General features: G+C 39.8%; 1 protein-coding gene across 3 annotated transcripts in view; it reads left to right on the plus strand.

The window, feature by feature from the left end:
• The first annotated feature begins 1008 nt into the window (after positions 1-1008).
• LOC111576159 (trinucleotide repeat-containing gene 6C protein-like) overlaps positions 1009-17096 on the plus strand; it is a 63559-nt gene continuing 47471 nt past the window's right edge. For all 3 annotated transcript variants that reach the window (XM_023281710.3, XM_023281712.3, XM_023281714.3), the window contains exons 1-3: positions 1009-1217; positions 11860-11965; positions 14096-14117. In XM_023281710.3, the coding sequence (XP_023137478.2) occupies positions 11903-11965; positions 14096-14117 (85 nt within the window). In that variant the 5' untranslated portion in view covers positions 1009-1217; positions 11860-11902. The remainder of the gene's footprint in view (positions 1218-11859; positions 11966-14095; positions 14118-17096) is intronic.

Raw genomic sequence — 17096 nt, forward strand, 5'->3', positions numbered from 1 at the left:
AAATTATTCACCTGAGGATGTGCAAGAAATTTTAAAACATAACAGAAATATTTACAGCATGCAGAAATTTGGAAATTATTCACCTGAAAATGTCCAAGCAATTATAAAAAATTATTAAAAAGCAAAAGAAATATTTACAGCATGCAGAAATGTGTGAATTATTCACCTGAAAATGTCCAAGAAATTATAAAAAAAATTATTAAAATGTATGGAAGCAAATCAGACTCATCAGATTCTGAATTTTACAAGCTGCTGAATTTCATACTTTGAATTTTTTTGCATCAAAATTATGTATGTGAATTTTTTATGCCTGAATTTAGCTCATCAAAATTCTAAAACCCAGTTAAAAATAAAAAAAATAAAAAATTCAAAGTATGAAATTCAGCAGCTTTTAAAATTCAGAATCCGATGAGTCTGATGAGTCTGATCTGCTTCCATAAAAAGTAAAAGAAATGTTGACAGTGTGCAGAAATGTGCAAATTATTCACTCACAAATGTGCAAGAAATTTTAAAAATGCATATAAAATTAATAGAAATATTTCCAACGTGCAGGAATGTGCAATAATAAAAATAATAAAATAAAAAATTGAAAAAGTAAAAGAAATATTTACAGAGTGCAGAAATGTGCACATTGTTCACCCGACAATGTGCAAAGTCACATAATATTTGGTGCAAACAAGTTAAAATGTGCAGAGGATGAGTAATAATCATATTTGAGAAGCTGTGCATGAATTTAATGCATGTGGCACAGATGCAGACATACAGCAGCAGCAGCACAGCGTGTATTATCCGACTGTTTGCTGTAGAAATTGTGCCCTCTGTTGGTGTTAGAACTCAGCTGCACTAATATTCATCCCTGTTGGACACTTTTCCCCTCTCAGGTCTTTGACTCTTCTACCTGCCCGCTTTCTTCTGCTTCTTCTTGCTGGAAATACAACAATAAATAAATAAATATTTAAAAAGGCGCACAGCTGGAGCACATCAGCAGACCGGTGATGGAGGGGCTGCAGTTGTCATGGAGACGTCGGCCCGTGGGGGCGGGGCGTGTGGGAGCGGGGCCCGTTTGTTTTGTTATTGAAGGTCACATGGCCCAAGGTGAGGCTCCTCCCTCCTCCTCCCCCCGTTAGCACCGATTCAACCGTCTCCTGCTCCGGTCAGTTACTACAAAATGGCTGCAGAGGCTCCGCCGCCGATGAGAACCTACTGAACGCTTCATGGTAGGATTTGATTCTCACTCTTCGCCGTAGCTCGACGCATTTTGCACCCCCTTTTATTTTCCTCTCCCCGCGTTGTTTTTCTCTCCACTTGCGGAAATATCGCGGAATCTCGCCGTTAAACATGGCAGCTGCGCCGGGGAGGAAAACGTCCTCAGCTTTAGCCCACTTTGACATCAGTGTCGTCTCCGTTATCTGCGGGGTATTTTTAGGCTTTTTCTTCGTGCTAACTCGGAGCTAGTTAGCTTAGCTCCGACGATTCCTGGTGTTTGTGCTTCGTCGAGTGTTTGCAGCAGCTTCGGCAAACATCGGCGGGACTCGGCTCGACGTGGATATTACTGCCCGAGAGAGCTGCCTGGATTTAACATGCATCACCTGACTGGCTTTAAACGCATTAGCAGAGTCCAGTTTACCTGCTGCACTCCTGCACACACACTGCTGCTCTGTTTCCACCGTTTAATTCACAGTAATAGTGGTTGTTTGCATGTGCAGCCTTGTTTATTCTGCAGCTGTCGCACAAATAATCTCCCATTGCATTGCTGAAATACAGTCTTGGAGTGGTAATTGGGCTTTTTTTGTGTTAAATTTTAATTGTATCTGCAGGAGAATTAGCTTATCAGGTTATTTAAAGATAGATTCAAGGTGTCCAGTTGCACCAGTAAGAAAAATGTTTAAGGGCAGCTTAATTTACCAATAATAGTAGTTGTTTGCATGTGCATCCTTGTTTATTCTGCAGCTATAGCACAAATAATCTCTCTTTGCATTGATTACACATACTGTTGGAGTAATGATTGGGCTGTTTTATGTTATATTTTAGGTGCACCTGCGAGAAATTGAACTGATCAGGTCTTTTTTCCAGATAGATTCATGGTAACCAGTAGCTCCACTAAGAAACATAATGTTTAAGGGCAGATTAATTTACCAATAATAGTGGTTGTTGCATCTATGGCACAAATGGTCTCCCTTTGCATTGCTTAAACATAATCTTGGAGTGGTGATCAGGCTTTTTTCCATTAAACTTTAACTGCATCTGCAATAAATTGTATTTATCAGGTCGTTTTTGATAGATTCGGGATATTTAGTAACTCCGGGAAGAAAAATAATGTCTCAGGGCAGTTTAATTCACCAAAAATAGTGGTTGTTTTGCATGTGCAGCCTTGTTTATTCTGTAGCTGTTGCACAAATAATCTCTCTTTGCATTGATTAAACATACTATTGGAGTGCTGATTGGGCTTTTTTATGTAGAATTTGAACTATCAGGTCTTAGATGCAGAGAAACATACATGGATTGGGGAAATTCAAGGTATCCAGTCAGTCCAGTAAGAAAAAAATAAGGTAAACTAGTGTTTTAGAGCAGGTTAATTTACTATTAAGAGTGATTGTTTGCATGTGCATCCTTGTTTATTCTGCAGCTGTTTTCTCTAGTCTCTATTTGCATTGCTTAAATACAGTCTTGGAGTGGTAATTGGATGTTTTTATATTAAAATTTAACTGTATCTGCAGGAAATCTAACTTATCAGGACATTTTTACATAGATTCAAGGTATCCAGGAGTGCCGTTAAGAATAAATGAGATAAAATAGGTTTTTAGAGCAGTTTAATTTACTAACAGTAGTGGTTGTTGCATGTGCTTCCTTGTTTATTCTGCAGCTGTTGCACAAATAATCTCTCTTTGCATTTATTAAACATATTATTGGAGTGCTGATTGGGCTTTTTTTCTATTATCTCCAGGAACTGTAACTTACCAGGTCATTTTTAGATATATTCAAGGTATCTGCTAGCTCACACGTCATATTTAAGAAAAAAAAAACAGTCAAATAACATGCAAAAACAATGTGCCAATCCTGCTGGTAGAAGAAGTGAGAATGCACAGCTGATCCATGATGCATCAGTGATCCAACCACCTCTGCAGCCTGACATCCTGCAGTGACACACACGAGAAGGCAGTGTGTGCAGACTTGGGAATGCCAGCGCCCCGATGCATGTAGAGGGCCGACTGACGTAAGCTCTGAGGCCCCGCTGGTTTTACTAATGTGTCAGAGTTCCTAATTTGATTCTGAGCCTGGCAGAGGATGAAGAGCTGGTGGGTCTGAGGGGTCTGATGGGGGTTAGAGGCCCCAGTCAGCATCCTGAGCCCCTGAAAGAGGCAGTGTGTATTCACAGAGAGGCGCCAAAGGGGGCTTGATAACAAAAACAGACCACTAAACACTGCGATTACTATACGGCCTAACTTTCAGTTCAAAACTCCCGATGGCTTTTCTTGCTTTCATGCCTGGCTGGAGGGCTGAGGGGCGTTTTGCCAGATTGTGTCATTGGGTTTGGTGTCAGCGATCAGATGCTGAGCTGGAGTCTTAAGTGGAAATGATGAGCTTGCATTCTGCGAGAAGTTTTTGCAGTTAGAGTTTTTTGGTTTGCTAGGATGTCGTTTTTAAAATGCTGTGCAGTGTGTTGCTGGTAGATCAGGAGTGTCAAACTCACCTTAGTTCAGGTTCCACATTCAGCCCAATTTTTCCTTTGTTTGAGTGCCAAAAAAGTATGTTCTAAAAATGTTCACATTTAATGAATTAACTTTTGACAAAACATCATGAACAACCTGAAATTTGTTAAGAAAAATAAATTCAATTTCAACAACATTATGCCTCAGTTTATCATTTCCACATTACAACTTCCAGATCACAGAGTGTCTACAAAGGAACACAACATTTAGTCACCGGTATCTGGAACTGAATGATATAGTATTTTACTTTATGATTAAAATGGAAAAAAAAAGTCAAAATAACACAAAACAACAGAAGTAAGAGACGAAACGACAAAAGCGAGAAACAAAATAACAAAAAATGAGACAAACGACATGAAAAAACCCCAAAAAGGAGACAAAAAAATTAGGAAAAAAGTAACAAAGCGATGAAAAAGATGGAAAATTGCCAAAAACGAGGCAAAAAATTACAAAAGCGTGAACTATACACAAAACAAATAAAGCAAAACACAAAATGACAAAAATAAGACAAAAAACACAAGCGAGACAAAAAGGAAACACAAAACGACAAAAATGAGAAACAAGACAACAAAAACGAGATAAACGGCAAGTCAGACAAAAAAAACAACAAAAACAGGATACAATATTACAAAAATGAGACACAAAATGACAAAAGAACAATGAGAAATCTAGTATTCAACTTTGTGATCCAAACAACTTGTCAACATCTAGAAATTATTTTAAATTTATTGTTTTGCTAATTCACAATCTGCAGTTAATGTCTTCTCTGTAATTTTTACACTTTACAAAGTCGTCCCAGGGGCCGGATTGGACCCTCTGGAGGGCCGGTTTTGGACCGCAGGCCGCATGTTTGACACCCCTGTGCTAGGCTGTTAGCCGTGCTTCCATTAGTTCCAGTATCAAACCCGTTTTAATTCTCTGAAATGGAGTGTCAGACTCCTGGCAGTATTTTTTTTTTTTAGATAAATACTACTTTAAAGCATTTCCCTAATTGTCCTTTTCAGAAACACAAACCTGCAGCGATCAGTCCTTGTGTAGCTGAGAGCTCTCCTGCATACGGACTATTACTGCACCCTATTGGTTTCATGAAGACAAATGTGGAAATAGCGAGAGAGCTACGTGATTGGGTTTTCATAAGACGTTTGTTGGGTTTGCTCTCTGGTCTGCTGGACCAGTAAAATGTTTTACCTCAGGAGCTCACAGCTGACACCGGGGCTGGAGGCGGGCCTCGTGGACGGAGTTATTTTAGGGCCTGTTCACGGAGCCAGGAGTGCAGCACAAGTTTCTCTTTTCCTTGTCATTAGTCTGGGTCAGAAAGCATTAACACGAGCACACTGAGAATAGCTTCAAGTGGTTTTACAGAGCGCAATCCTCTTTGCAGAGCACAAGGACTTACCCAGCCGGTGCTTAGCCAGCAGTTTGTAAACCCAACTAAAGGCAGCAGGGACACATTTTACCTTCTGTAGGTTTTAATTCTGTGCTGTGCTTTCTGCCCGTCGCTGTGGCTGCTAGCAAGCCTTCTCCCAAGTACAAGATTATCACTTAGAGCGGGGGTGTCAAACATGTGGCCCCTGGACCAAAACCGGCCCACTAGAGGGTCCAATCAAGCCCACTTTTTAAAGTGTAAAAGTTACAGAGAAGACATTAACTGCAGATTGTAAATTCAAAATCATTTCTAGACCATGACAAGTCATAAACTAAAATACTACTCATTGTTCTTTTGTCGTTTGTGTCTCATTTTTGTAATATTTTGTCTTTTTTGTCTGACTTTTGTTGTTTGTCTCGTTTTTTGTCGCTTTCTAACTTTTTTGTCTATTTGTCTCTTTTTTGGTTTTGTTTCATGTCGTTTGTCTCATTTTTTCCTCATTATGTGTATCATTTTTGTAATATTGTGTCCTGTTTTTGTTGTTTTTTGTCAGACTTGTCATTTGTGTCATGTTTTTGTTGTCTTGGTTCTTGTTTTTGTCATTTTGTTTTTCCTTTTTGTCTCGCTTGTGTTTTTTGTCTTATTTTTGTCATTTTGTGTTTTGCTTTATTAACTGTTTTGTGCATTTTTTTTGTCGTTCATTGTTTTTTTTTGTCTCATTTGTGTTTTTGTCTGCATTTTTGTCATTTTGTGTCTTGTTTTTGTCATTTTTGGTCTCATTTGTGTCATTTGTGTAATTTTTTGTCTCGTTTGTCGTTTGTCCATTGTTTTGTCACTTTGTTCCTTTTTTTCATTTTTCTCTCATTTGTGTCCATCTTTTTGTCACTTTGTAACTTTTTTGTCTTTTTTTGTTTCATTTCAAGGGCTGCACAGTGATGTAATGGTTAGCACTTTCACCTTGCAGCTAGAAGGTCCCTGGTTCGCGTCCCGGCTTTCCCGGGATCTTTCTGCATGGAGTTTGCATGTTCTCCCTGTACATACGTGGGTTCTCTCCGGGTACTCCGGCTTCCTCCCACAGTCCAAAAATATGCTGAGGTTAATTGATCATTCTAAATTGCCCGTAGGTGTGAATGTGAGAGTGATTGTTTGTCTCTGTATGTAGCCCTGTGACAGACTGGTGACTGTCTAGGGTGTCCCCTGCCTTCACCTGAGTCAGCTGGGATAGACTCCAGCCCCCCCCCCCGCGACCCTAGTGAGGATTAAGCGGTGTATAGATAATGGATGGATGGATGGATGTTTCATTTCATTTCATGTCATTTGTCTAGTTTTTTGTTGCTTTGTCTTGTCTCTGTCATTTTGTGTCTCATTTTTGTAATATTTTGTCTTGTTTGTGTTGTTTTTTTGTCTGACTTTTGTTGTTTTGAGTAAAATACCACATCATTTGTTTTTTCTTGAGCCACTAAACGCTGCGGGTTTCAGAGGCTGGCAGATGAGCAGAGGGCGCTGTGCTTTCTGCCCGTCACTGTGGCTGCTAGCAAGCCTTCTCCCAAGTGCTTGCCGTGCTCTTGTTTGGCTAGCAGCGATGGCATTCCTGGCTACGTGCCCAGCGACTGCCGTCTAGCACCCCTTCCCCCAGCGCTCGCACATGCACACAAACCAGCCCCATCACTCGCTGCCCCCTCATCTTCATCGCTCCAATGTGGGGCAGCCAAGCATTTGCATGAGGCGTTGACGATTCACCCCGCGACTCTCCTTCCTCGACATTCGACCAGTTTTACACCTGCTTTTATTATTAGACCGTCCTTGAGCTCTTCCCCAGTCTGGTTTTTTTTTTTTTGCCTTCCTTTGTCAGCCGAGTAAGTGTCTGGTTTTAAGAGGGACACCGAGCTCTAATCCTGTTGTTCTGACAGGAGGGTGTAATTCCACAACAGAGCTGAGCTCATTGACCTGCGTCCTTTACATCCATGCGAGCCGTGCTTCCTGCCACAGGCTCGTAAAACGCTCCTGATGCTGCTCTTTGAGTAAACATCAAATCAAAGCTGCTGTGCTGTCTGTGTGATTTGTTTGTGTTGTCGTCATTAATGTGCTAATTTACATTTGATGAAAGGGCTTCTCGAGGCTGCACGGTGGATCGGTGGTTAGCACTGTCGCTGCTAGAAGCTAGAAGATCCCCGGTTCATGTCTCAGCCTTCCTGGGATCTTTCTGCATGGAGTTTGCATGTTCTCCCTGTGCATGTGTGGGTTTTCTCCAGGTTCTCCAGCTTCCTCCCACAGTCCAATAACATGCTGAGGTTAATTGGTGATTCTAAATTGTCTGTAGGTGTGAATGTGAGTGATGATGCAGCCTCCTCTCTCTCTCTGTGGTCTCAGAAATGTCTCTCAAGCAGAAAAAACTGAACAAGAAACCAGGATGCTAGCTTCTCTCACAGTGGCTAAAGCTGCGCTAAAAGCTAGCAGCTAAGTTAGCAGGCAGTCACAGAATTAACCTGAAACAGAGTCTGTGAAATAATAATACTTTAGGATATGAGCCGTAGTGGGCAAAAAAAGTGACAGAACAGAGAAAGACTAAGAAAATAGAGATGAACAGCAGGAGATAAACTGATGAATTTTAGTGGAGAGCATCCTAATTTAATCACTCCTGTTTTTATTTTCCGTTTTTAGTTACACAGTGGATTGGTGGTTAGCACTGTCACCTTGAGGCTAGAAGATCCCCGATTTGTGTCCTGGCCTTCCTGGGATCTTTCTGCATGGAGTTTCCATGTTCTCTCTGTGCATGTGTGGGTTTCTCTGGGTTCTCTGGTTCCTCCCACAGTCCAAAAACATGCTGAGATTAACTGGTGACTCTAAATTGTCCGTAGGTTTGTTGGTAGATATGATTGTTTGTCTCTATGTGTAGCCCTGTGACAGACTGTTACCTGTCCAGGTGAACCTTCATCCTGAGTCAGCTGGGATTGATAATAGATGGATTTGGATGAAAGGGCTCTTCAAAAGTGATTTTATTCTCATGATCAACAGCAGAAAAATGGTTGTTTTATCAAAGTTGTGTCTTGCATTCATATGATCTAAAATCTGTCAGAGAGCAGGAGATGCCGGTATTCCCATCCCTCCACCGTCAGTCAGGACTCTGAGCTCAAAGGACTCACATCTGTCCGAGCCAGGCAGATGTTTGGAGCTAAACGGCAGCCATCATTGAGCGAGACTCTCTGTCCTGTTCAGGGACCAAATGTTTCTTAAACTGGAATCCTTTTGACGCTTTGCTCGGCGCTCGCTCTCTGCATCCGGGTTGGAGGCCGACAGCAGCTCACATTAACTGGAGCATCTCTCTTATCCTCTGATCCTGCATGACACCAGCCCCACTGATGCCTGTGAAAGGAGCAGCGCCGGCTATATTTAGCGTGGCAGCTGCACCAGCAGGTTCCCTATCAGCCTGTTGGAGGTTAAAAAAAAAGAGCATTTAAGGTTTGAAGTGGCAGCTAACTCTATGTTTTTGTGTGTTTTACTAAGAATCTGGACAGTTTTAAAGGCTTGTAGTGCTGCAGGATGGACTAAAGGTGTCAGTGGCGATATTTACTGATAGTATTTTTTAAATTTGTGTGTTTGTTTTAAATATTAAGGTGTTAAAGCAGCCATATATTCAGTTCAACTCATTCAACTGTGCTGAAATGGCTAGCGACAGGCTGAGTTTGTTTTTCTTTCTCTGCCTGTTGGGCAGATGACTCAGGAAGATTTTTGTGATCTTTTTGCAGGGAGTTGGGATTTATTTAGTTTTTGGAAAAGTCATAGTTGGTGATCCAGAAGTAAGTCCTCTAAAAACACATTAAAACATTTGTTGCCGTAGCTGGTTGATCTTTGTCATTTTTGGGATGTTTTTAGGTTGATTCCTGTTGTTGTTTGTTTGTTTAGGTCAGGGGTGTCCAACATGCGGCCTGTGGGCTAAAACCGGTCCTCCAGATGGTCCAATCCGGCCCTCAAAGTGTAAAAATTACAGAGAAGACATTAACTGCAGATAACTGTGTCTCATTTTTGTCATATTTTGTCATGTTTTTTGTCTGACATTTGCCGTTTTGTTTCTCGTTTTTGCCGTTTTGTTTCTCGTTTTTGTCATTTTGTTTCAGTTTTGTCTCGCTTGTGTTTTTTTGTCTTACTTTTGTCATTTTGTGTTTTGCTTTATTCATTGTGTGTATCATTTTTGTCGTTTTGTGTTTTTTTTTGTCTTGCTTGTGTTGTTTGTCTATTTTTTTGTCATTCTGTTTCTCGCTTTGGTCATTTTTGGTGTCCAACTCAGGTGACAGTTTGGACCAATCAGAAAAAACTTTTGGCCCCTATTTATAAGCAAACAATCCCACAGCCTCATCTTGTGTTTCACTTCTGACTGCTGTTGTTTCAAATTTTACGTCTCTCTGATCTGAGGCAATGCTGTGTTTCTTTACTTTGTTTTTTAAATTTTTTTTCAATCAGGGATGTTGTTTTGTTGTCCAACAGTATTTAGAAGACAAAACGTGTTTCACAATCAATCGGTTGGCCAGTTAATCAGCCCAAATAAATGACATTTTGAGATAATTGGAATCGACTGATTGCCAGAGGGATGGTTGGGTCACTTCGTTTAGCTTTTTGATGACAAGTGGACGTTAATTCGGTTGATACACATTTTTGTTCTGCAGACAGAATGCACTTCAGCAAATTTATCTCGCATTTGTCGTTATTACTTATTTGTCTTGTTTTTGTCATTTATGTTTATTTTTTGTCTCGCTTATTTGTCCATTTTTTTATCGCTTTGTAACTTTTTTGTCTAATTTTTTCTCTTTTTGTTTGTTTCATGTCGTTTGTCTCATTTATGTCATTTTATGTCTCATTTTTGTAATATTTTGTCTTGTTTTTGTTGTGTTTTGTCTTTCTTTTGCCTGACTTTTGTCATTTGTCTCATGTTTTTGTTGTTTTGTGTTGCCTTTTTGTCTTGCTTGTCTTTTTCTGTCCTTTGTTACTTTGTATCTTTTTTTGTCAAATTTTTCTTCAGTTATGTGATGATCGGCATACATTTGTCTGTCTGTTTGTCTGCTCGCAACATTTCTCAAAAATAGACTCGGATTTGGATGAAATTTCCAGGGAAGGTCAGAAATGACACAAGTGATTAGATTCTGGCAGTGATGCAGCTTGTAGTCTGGATCCATGGATTTGTTAAAGATTTCTGTATCATTGCGAGATAGCAGCACAACGTCACTGTAACCATGACAACAAGTGAACACTACGTCAGCTGCTTGCTGATGATCACATGATTGTGATCCTACTACAAATCCACCACTGCAGACTTATCCGGATTTATCCGTTGGAAATGATCCAAGGAACTATTGATTAAATTGTGGGGGTGTTTCTGAATCCCATCAGTTCCTGCCGCCCGCTACATATTTAGGTCACGTGATTCGATATCCGTACATAACGTACACATGCAGAACACATGCCTGTGCTCAGCATAAGGTCAGTTCATCCATTGGAAATGATACAAAGACTGAGCAGCCTTGGCGGAGCACTGTGCTCTCTGAGTGCTTTTCTTGTTAATTTCTTGCATTTGCACAAAAGTATCAGGGTGATTTTAGCATCGCATATGCTCTGTAAATATCAGCATCGGCCATTAAACCATCCTTACAGGTTGACCACTACTTGCACAGTTGCACAGCAGAACATAAGCTCAGTTCAATACCTTTTGCACCATCGCTTCACAGTTTTGGTTGACGTGTGACTCAGAGGTTCAGAAAAAAGAACACAGCTTTTATAGTTACGGTATAGCGTTTGAAGCCCTCTCTTGCTCTCATGACATGCTTCAGTCCTTTCTCAGCCGCTCAACGGGACACTCAGATTTGCACTTTAACATGTAATACTCGCCCAAGTTCACCTCTCTGCTCGTTTTTTCCGATTCCAGTATTGAACCTCGGCAGCCGAACTGTTGCTGAAGGGCGCTGTCTGCCTCCACCTGACTGCTCACCAGGGCCTCGGGGAGCGTTTGTTGCCAGGCAATAGCTCACATCGCTGTCGCCTGCAGCAGCGTCGGCTTGGCAGCAGAAAAGACTGACGGTTTTATGTACGATTTCACATGTAATGTTCAAGGATTCCAGGCTGCTTCCTCTTCCCTCTGTCCTTAAAATCCCAGCTGCCAGCTTTTATTTATTTATTTATTTATTTATTGGTTGTGTTTTTTTGTGTGTAGGCTGGATGTAGAGTAGCTCCCAGCTGGATGCGTTTCACATGAAACAATGCAGCTTCGTCAGGTGGTTTTCAGCTCCAGCGTTGGACTGATGTGGATGCAGAAGTTGCAGGATACGAGCAGTAAGGTATAGAGAGTTTGTCGGCAGAAACTGCGTTTCTAAGGTCTGCCCACACATAAGTTGTGTTGGGATTTGTTGAGTGTGTAGATTTAAGAGTGGGAGAATGATCTCTGGGGCCCCAGCTACTCTAGACCGACAAGGTCTCCCTAATAGTTTCCAGAACCGACCCTGAAGACCACCAAAACAAAACACACTCGTGCACACTTGTCAAGAGGTGTGCTGCTCAAGAACAGCCTGCTAAAGAACGCCACATTCTTGCGTCTGGTGGTCGTATTACTGCTACACATGTGATCATGTGTCTTACAAATGTAGTCAAAGACGCGCTGGTTTTTACCTTGAAGGACGGGAATTGAACAATGCAGCTTAGAAAAAAGATGTCAAGAAATCACTTTCTCTGGCATTCACCTGCTGAGGCAAAGCACTCCTCTTGGAATAAAACCCTCTCTCTCTCTTTTTTCTATTTAAGCTGTGAAAAGAAGCAAAAAAAAACACGAGAAGAGAACCATTTGATGGAAGATAAGAAAAAGAAAAAGCAAGACGAGAAGAAAAAGAAAGAAGCTGCTCAAAAAAAGGTAAGAGAGAGATTTTCTTTGAAACAAACGTACTCTTATCTTTTAGCTTTAATAGTTTCTGAATACTGTTTAGTAAAATATGTACACTGCTGTTCAAAAGTTTGGGTTCAGGAGTGATGGTTGCTGGAAGTGGGCCTCTGTACCTCTATGTAGATATTTCATTAAAAATCAGCCATTTTCAGCTACAATAGTCATTTACCACATTAACAATGTCTACACTGGATTTATCATTCATTTAGTGTTAATTTCATAGAAAAAAAATGTGTTGCTTTCAAAAATAAGGGCATTTCTAAGTGACCACAAACTTTTGAACGGCATTGTACATGAATTAAAGTTGCTCTACAATAGTTAAAGTTGATGTTTTTGTTAAAATTCCTCTATAATAATTAAAGTTTGTTCTAAATGAGTTAAAGTTGCAGTAAAGGAGTTAAAATTGGTCTATATTATTTAAAGTTGCTCTAAATTAGCTAAAATTGCTCCATATTAATTAAAGTTACTCTGCATTAGTCAAAGTTCCTCTATATTAGTTAAAGTAGCTCTAAATGAGTTAAAGTTGACCTACACTGCTGTTCAAAAGTTTGGGGTCACCCAGACAGTTTCACATTTTCCCTGAAAACTCACACTTTTATTCATGTGCAAGTTCAGTTTGAAGTTCTCAGATGTTCTTTGGGTTTTCGACTCAGTTAAACAAAACAAAATATTTCCACACATTTTTTGCTATATTCTGATAGTTTATTGAGCAGAAGCTCAATCTTGAAAATGTCAAGCAGACTATTATTAATGGAAACAGCCATGAAGTCACACTCTGCAGTACTTTTGACAATATATCACACAGTTTTACAGAATGCACAGGTGCTTTAGCAGCAGTTACAGCAGATTGAAAACATGCATATTGAGCACATGGATTTTGTCATGTGTGTTTCCTCAGGAAGCAACTTTATGTAGTCGTCATCCTCACCCTGACTGCACATTTACTCCTTCCTCGCTTTTTCCTGTGTCTGTTTTCAGCGTTAGCTCAACAGGTCGACATGCCGTCCTTACGTAGTGTATACTCTCTCTATGTCTGTGCTGATGGAAGTGTGTTTGTGTGTCTCTTAATGTATGGGAGCAATGAACCCTTTCACCCTGTCGAGCAGAACAAAACCAGGCCCTGAACATTTTGTTCTGATTGCGCCGGCTAGTTGCTTCAGCATTATTATGCAGCTGACAAGGAGGCAGAACGGCTCACATGTTGTACTGTTGTTGTACTTTATAGCTTTCACCGCACATACATGAACCCCATACTACTGTTCAAAAGCTTAGGGTAACTTAGAAATGTCCAGATTTTTGAAAGAACGTCTTTTTATTTCAATGAAGATACCATTAAATGAATGATAAATCCAGTGTAGACATTGTTAATGTGGTAAATGACTATTGTAGCTGGAAACAGCTGATTTTTAATGGAATATCTCCATAGAGGTACAGAGGAACATTTCCAGCAACCATCACTCCTGTGTTCTAATACTACATTGTGTTAGCTAATGGTGTTGAAAGACTCATTGATGATTAGAAAACCCTTGTGCAGTTATGTTAGCACATGGAGAAAAGTGTGAGTTTTCATGGAAAATATGAAATTGTCTGGGTGACCACAAACTTTTGAACAGTGGTGTAGGTCAACTTTAACTCATTTAGAGCAACTTTAACTAATATGGAGGAACTTTGACTAATGCAGAGCAATTTTAATTAATTTTAGAGCAACTTTAAAGGATATAGAGCAACTTTAACTAATGTAGAGCGACTTTAAATCATATGGAGCAACTTTAATATAGAACAACTTTAACTATTACAGGGCAACTGTAACTAATGTAGAGCAACTGTAACTCATTTTTGAGCAACTTTGAATAATACGGAGTAAATTTAATTCATGTACACTGTCGTTCAAAAGTTTGGAACATTACAAATGTCCTTATTTTTGCCTCATTTTTGCCATGTTAGCACATGAATAAAAGTGGGAGTTCATGGAAAAGATGTAATTGTCTGGGTAACTCCAAACTTTTGAACAGTGGTGTAGATGAACCCTACATGTAAAAGATGCATTCCATTATCAGTTCTCTCTATCATTATTAATATATATTCTTCTCTTTGTTTCAGGCCACAGAACAGATAACCAAAGGTGAGTGGAGCTGCTTTATTTAACTTGTTAATTTGATGCATTTTACACCATAAAATAGATAATTTAGGTTTGTCTGTAAATCTTCTGCTGTGCTCGAAACACCACATGGATTCTCTGCAAAATCACCCTTTGCCAGATTTATGTGCTGCGACCTTTGCTACGAGTTTGAGATGTGTTTTCTAACAGGAGGGAGACTCACAGTGCGGGGGCGCTAAATTGTTAATCAGCCTAATTAGGCAGATAGCTCAGTAAGACAGTGTGGAAATCGCCTTTTTAGCCACTGAGCTCAGTTTCTTCACTGCTGTGTGGATGTAGTGTGAGAGATTAGCTTCTGATAAAGTGAAACATTTCTAGCTGAAGACATTAGCGGCAGCCAGGTGGTCTACCTGAGCCAGGATGGAAGCCAGGTGCCGTGCTGGACTAATAAGGAGCATGGGGATGGTGCAGCTGCTCCTCGGGCCTCCCCATGGGCTCCTCAGGCGTACCTAGGAGGGTAGAGGTGAGGAGGACTCTCAGAAGAAAAGAGAGCGGAGCGAAATGACCGACAAACAACCCCGACGTCTGAATAAAGGTGGATTATGTTGTTCCTCGAGCCGGAGCTCCTAATGGCCAGACAGAGGCGGGCAGGCGGCAAGCCCCGGAGCACATCTGCTGGTCGGGATGAGGAGGCAGATGGGGGCAGGCAGGGCAGAATCTGGTTGTATCGTCTGGTAGATGTTGGCAGCGTGTACTAAATAATAGCAAAAAAAAAATAAATAAAAAGTGTGCACAGAATTAGAAGCTGTTCAGACTAGAGAGCGACTGATGTGTTTTGCTGATTATTAGTAATCAAGATAACTGATACTTGGGGACTGATATAGACTACTGTTGAAAGACTGTATTTCTGATTCATTTAATGTTGTCTTCATTGGAAAAAAATGCTTTTCTTTCAAAAATAAGGACATTCGTAAGTGAAGTAAATTAAAGTTGCACTATATTAGTTTAAATTGCTCAAAAATGAGTTAAAGTTGCTCTAAATAAGTTAAGGCTGCTGTATATAAATTAAATTTGCTCTATATTAATTAAAGTTGCTCTAAATAAGTTAAAGTTGCTATATATTAATTAAAGTTGCTCTAAAATGAGTTAAGGTTGCTGTATATTAATTAAAGTCGCTCTAAAATGAGTTAAAGTTGGTCTATATTAGCTGAAGTTGCTCTATATTAAAGTTGCTCTATATTAGATTAAATTGCTCAAAAATGAATTAAAGTTGCTCTAAATAAGTTAAAGTTGCTCTATATTAATTAAAGTTGTTCTATATTAATTAAAGTTGCTCTATATTAATTAAAGTTGCTCTATATCAATTAGTTACTCTGTATTAAAGTGGCTCTACAATGAGTTAAAGTAGGCTCTCTATACATTGCATGTAATGTTTATGATAGCAGGAACCTGTCATTCATAATAAACTGATGTCATTCATAAAAAGCAGACTTTGTTGGATAACGCTAGACCTGCTGTTAAAAAAGAGCCACATGTCAGTCCTGTTAATGACAATTTAAATGAGCGATGTGGTAATATGTAGTGACAACATGCACAATTTATAGCGTAACAGCAGCCGGATCCAGCTGTTCCTTCTGTAGTTCTTTAAAATGCAGTTTATCATCACGACTGCTGCATCCGTTAAAGCGGCGCTCTTTGGGACAAGAGGCGGAGATGAAACTGCAATATTTAACAAAAATTATTAATTATATTATACAGAAAACACGAGAGGGCAGGAGGTTTTATGAGGAAAAAACATCACGTTTCACTCTTTTGAGCAAGATATGCTAATCTTCTAGGCGTAAATATCTTTTTTCAGCATTAAAATGGAGGAAAAATTGCTTTAACATGTTTTAGTTAAACTTTTCCAACACATCGTCACTCCACATTGCAGCTCACTTCACTACCAGCACCAGAAATCCTCACTGTAGTCTAAAATTCAAAACAAACTAAGATAAATCCGTTTCTGACATGCTAAACTTTGATTTTGTTGGATAACGCTAGACCTGCTGTTAAAAAAGAGCCACATGTCAGTCCTGTTAATGATAATTTAAATGAGCGATGTGGTAATATGTAGTGACAACATGCACAATTTATAGCGTAACAGCAGCCGGATCCAGCTGTTGCTTCTGTAGTTCTTTAAAATGCAGTTTATCATCACGACTGCTGCATTCATTAAAGCGGCACTCTTTGGGATAAGACATGCAGAAGAGGCGGTGACGACGACAAGAGGCTCCGGGTATAAATTCCCCCTCGATTGCACCGCAATTTATGGCTCTCCAACACAAAGCACTGGGCGTAATTAAGCGACTGTGAAACAGCAAATTAATCTGTTATGAAATTACTGCTGCGACGCTACTTTATAATAATGTTATCTTTTACTGCGCCGCGTAAATGCACGCCTTGATGCGTATGTACGCCGTGCCCCGTCTTTGATAGGGGTAGGAATGCATGAATGGAAAACACAAAAAGCTCATTAACCCTCGAGTAGCTTGTTGATAGCAGAAGGCCTCTGCTGCAGCTTATTGCTGTTACTGTCTGCTACGTTGTTGTGCAGAGGTGCTTCCTTTGGGAACCGACTGTTCAAGGTTGCCTGACACACAAATAAAGGTTTGACTCTCATGTACTGCTGACAGACGGCATCAACACAACAGGAAAGATTCTGTGAAGCAGATTCAAACCACTGACATCGAATAATGAGTGAATTACAGCTGCATTAATCTGATTTTAGCTTGAGTTAGTTTAAAAATACACCAGTAGACCCAGAATAACAGGAGAAATTACACTATTATTGTATCACTTTCAGTACTTCTTAGCAATATGTAATCCTAATTTCTAATGATATAATTAATTAAATAAATGTGACCCAGATAAGCACAGAAAACCGAGATTGGATTAAATAAAAAAATGATTCATTAATGTAATTTTTGATCAAATCAGCACAGTGAGCTTCTGTTGAGGCAG

The sequence above is a fragment of the Amphiprion ocellaris genome, chromosome 19 (genome assembly GCF_022539595.1).
Source record: "Amphiprion ocellaris isolate individual 3 ecotype Okinawa chromosome 19, ASM2253959v1, whole genome shotgun sequence".
Classification (NCBI taxonomy): domain Eukaryota; kingdom Metazoa; phylum Chordata; class Actinopteri; family Pomacentridae; genus Amphiprion; species Amphiprion ocellaris.